This window comes from Alosa sapidissima, chromosome 15 (genome assembly GCF_018492685.1).
Source record: "Alosa sapidissima isolate fAloSap1 chromosome 15, fAloSap1.pri, whole genome shotgun sequence".
Classification (NCBI taxonomy): domain Eukaryota; kingdom Metazoa; phylum Chordata; class Actinopteri; order Clupeiformes; family Clupeidae; genus Alosa; species Alosa sapidissima.
Genome location: NC_055971.1, coordinates 29,452,219 through 29,454,454, shown reverse-complemented (window position 1 = coordinate 29,454,454; position 2,236 = coordinate 29,452,219). Strand labels below are relative to the sequence as shown.

The 2,236-nt window shown below is 48.4% G+C and overlaps 1 protein-coding gene across 1 annotated transcript in view; it reads left to right on the top strand.

The window, feature by feature from the left end:
- Positions 1-2,236, top strand: part of gipr (gastric inhibitory polypeptide receptor) — a 56,290-nt gene extending 54,054 nt beyond the window's left edge. The window contains exons 12-14 of the mRNA XM_042063116.1: positions 529-667; positions 883-924; positions 1,859-2,236. Of these exons, the coding sequence (XP_041919050.1) occupies positions 529-667; positions 883-924; positions 1,859-2,236 (559 nt within the window). The remainder of the gene's footprint in view (positions 1-528; positions 668-882; positions 925-1,858) is intronic.

Sequence of the window (2,236 nt, the reverse complement as noted above, 5' to 3'; positions counted from 1 at the left end):
GTTGTACCAGCGATTTCAGGCCCAAAAAAGCCCCAAACATAAATGATCACATTCATCTGATCTGTCCTAACGATCCGCTAGCTGTCTGCCCCATAAGCAGGCCGTCAAAAAACTGCGTCTCTGTAGGCAGCCTAGGCTCCGAGATCTGTACACAAAAACAATTGCTACCAACAAGGGTTGGCAACCCACTCAAAGGCAAAATAACGTATTTCAACCAATAACCGACGAGATGCGCATTTAGGACGTGTTTGAACATCAACAGAAGTGACGTATCCCCGCTATCGCTGATACAACATTTAAGTCCAATAAATCATGACTCGTGAAGCACAGTAGCGTAACTCAACTCTTTCAGTAATCTGGCTTTGAGCTTACCTTTCCTCATGTGCACATACAGTGACATTGGCTACGGCAAATCTACTCTGAAGACGTCTATGGGGATATTATTGTTGGTTTGGCATGTATGGTCTGTTCTTTGTATGTTTTTGGTGAGTTTCTGTGTGATGTGACGCGTCTGGGCTGGTCCCGCAGGTTGGCCAAGTCCACCCTGACCCTGATCCCACTGCTGGGGATCCATGAGGTGGTGTTCGCCGTCATGACGGAGGAACAGACGGAAGGGACACTAAGGAACATCAACCTGTTCTTCGAGCTCTTCTTCAACTCCTTTCAGGTAGGCTACGAGGAGTAAGGCCGAAGGAATAATTTCTAGGTGTGTGTGTGTGTGTGCGTGTGTGTGTGTGTGTGTGTGTGTGTGTAAGCCTCTGCATGTGTGTGTGTGTGTGTGCCTTTGTTGTGAGGGATCTGTTTTCAGAGGCCTGTGCAATCTTCACAGAAATGAAAGTATAAAAATAAGATATTCTTCTCTTTCTGTTCCTCTCTTGAAAGGGTTTCCTTGTGGCCATCCTTTACTGTTTTGTGAACAAAGAGGTAAGTGATCCATGCAATGAATGACCTTATCTGTGTTATATACATTCACACACATGACGAACACACAGCACACACACACACATGCTAACAAAAAGACACACAGACACAGACACACACACACGCACACACCTCTGCTGATGTACTCTTGCCCGTGTGACACAAATTGGCTGTCCCAGGTCATGTCTCCTCTTGTCTTCTTCCACTCCTCTCACACTGTCACCACTGCTGCCTACCGCTACGCTATGGTACTTACCGCAAGGTCACGCCAATGTCATAAGTTACCACGGGGCTGGGAGTGAACAGCCCGGCCGCGCTGCCTCCTGTCAGTTTGGGATAGCACTGGCCTGCAGCAACAGAGATCAGCTGCTGTGATTAGCGCTAGCGTTAGCACTCAGGCTCCTACGGCTCTCTCTGCTGCTGATAAAGACTGAGGTGTTTCACAGCTGTGGCGTGCATGTTGATGCTATCACTAAGGCTAATGAAGCAAAGTCCTGATGTCTATCTCCCAATAAGAACACAAATGCAGATGGGCACATTTGCATGTGGTGAGGGTCTGATTTCTTGATATTGATGTCTTGATGTTGTTGAGGTCAGTGGAAAAAAAACAACTCTACAGTTATCCACAGTGTTCTGGCTGTGATCTGGTTATGGTTTATATTACGATGAATAGAATCTCAAGTACATTATTTGTATCATGATGGCTTTTTTGACCTTAATAAGAAGGGCAGTTAACACACTTTGAAATATGCATGAAGATTGAAATATGCAAAAGATTCCACAGAATGAAACATTGAAGGACATATAGGAATTCACATAATTTCTTAGAAGGACAGTCATGGCACATTAAAATATGCCTAAAAATTACACAGTCTACATAACCCAAGAATCTTCAGAATGCTCCTCAGGTTTTTAACTCCTCCCCTTTTCCTTGCAGGTCCAATCGGAGATCAAGAAGAAGTGGCAGCGATGGCGGCTTGGCATCAGCGTGCTGGACGACCAACGCAACACAGGCAGCCACACGCCCCAGGGTGGTGCCATCACCGGGCACCTCTGCCACCACAACCCCCCGTGCCAGCCAGAGTGTCCCCAGGGCTGTGCTGCCGACCCCCAGGCCCTCGCCACCCAACCCGCCCAGCTCAACCACCACCACCACCACCCAGGGGCCAAGAAAGGGAAGGCATACTGCTACATTTCTGCTCGCAAGCAGGCCATGAACGGACTGGATGGGCAGGTGACGGGCACTGGAGACAGAGGAGGGGGAGGGGGAGGAGGAGGGGACGGGGTGGTCAAGTACTCGGAGAGCTACTGCTGA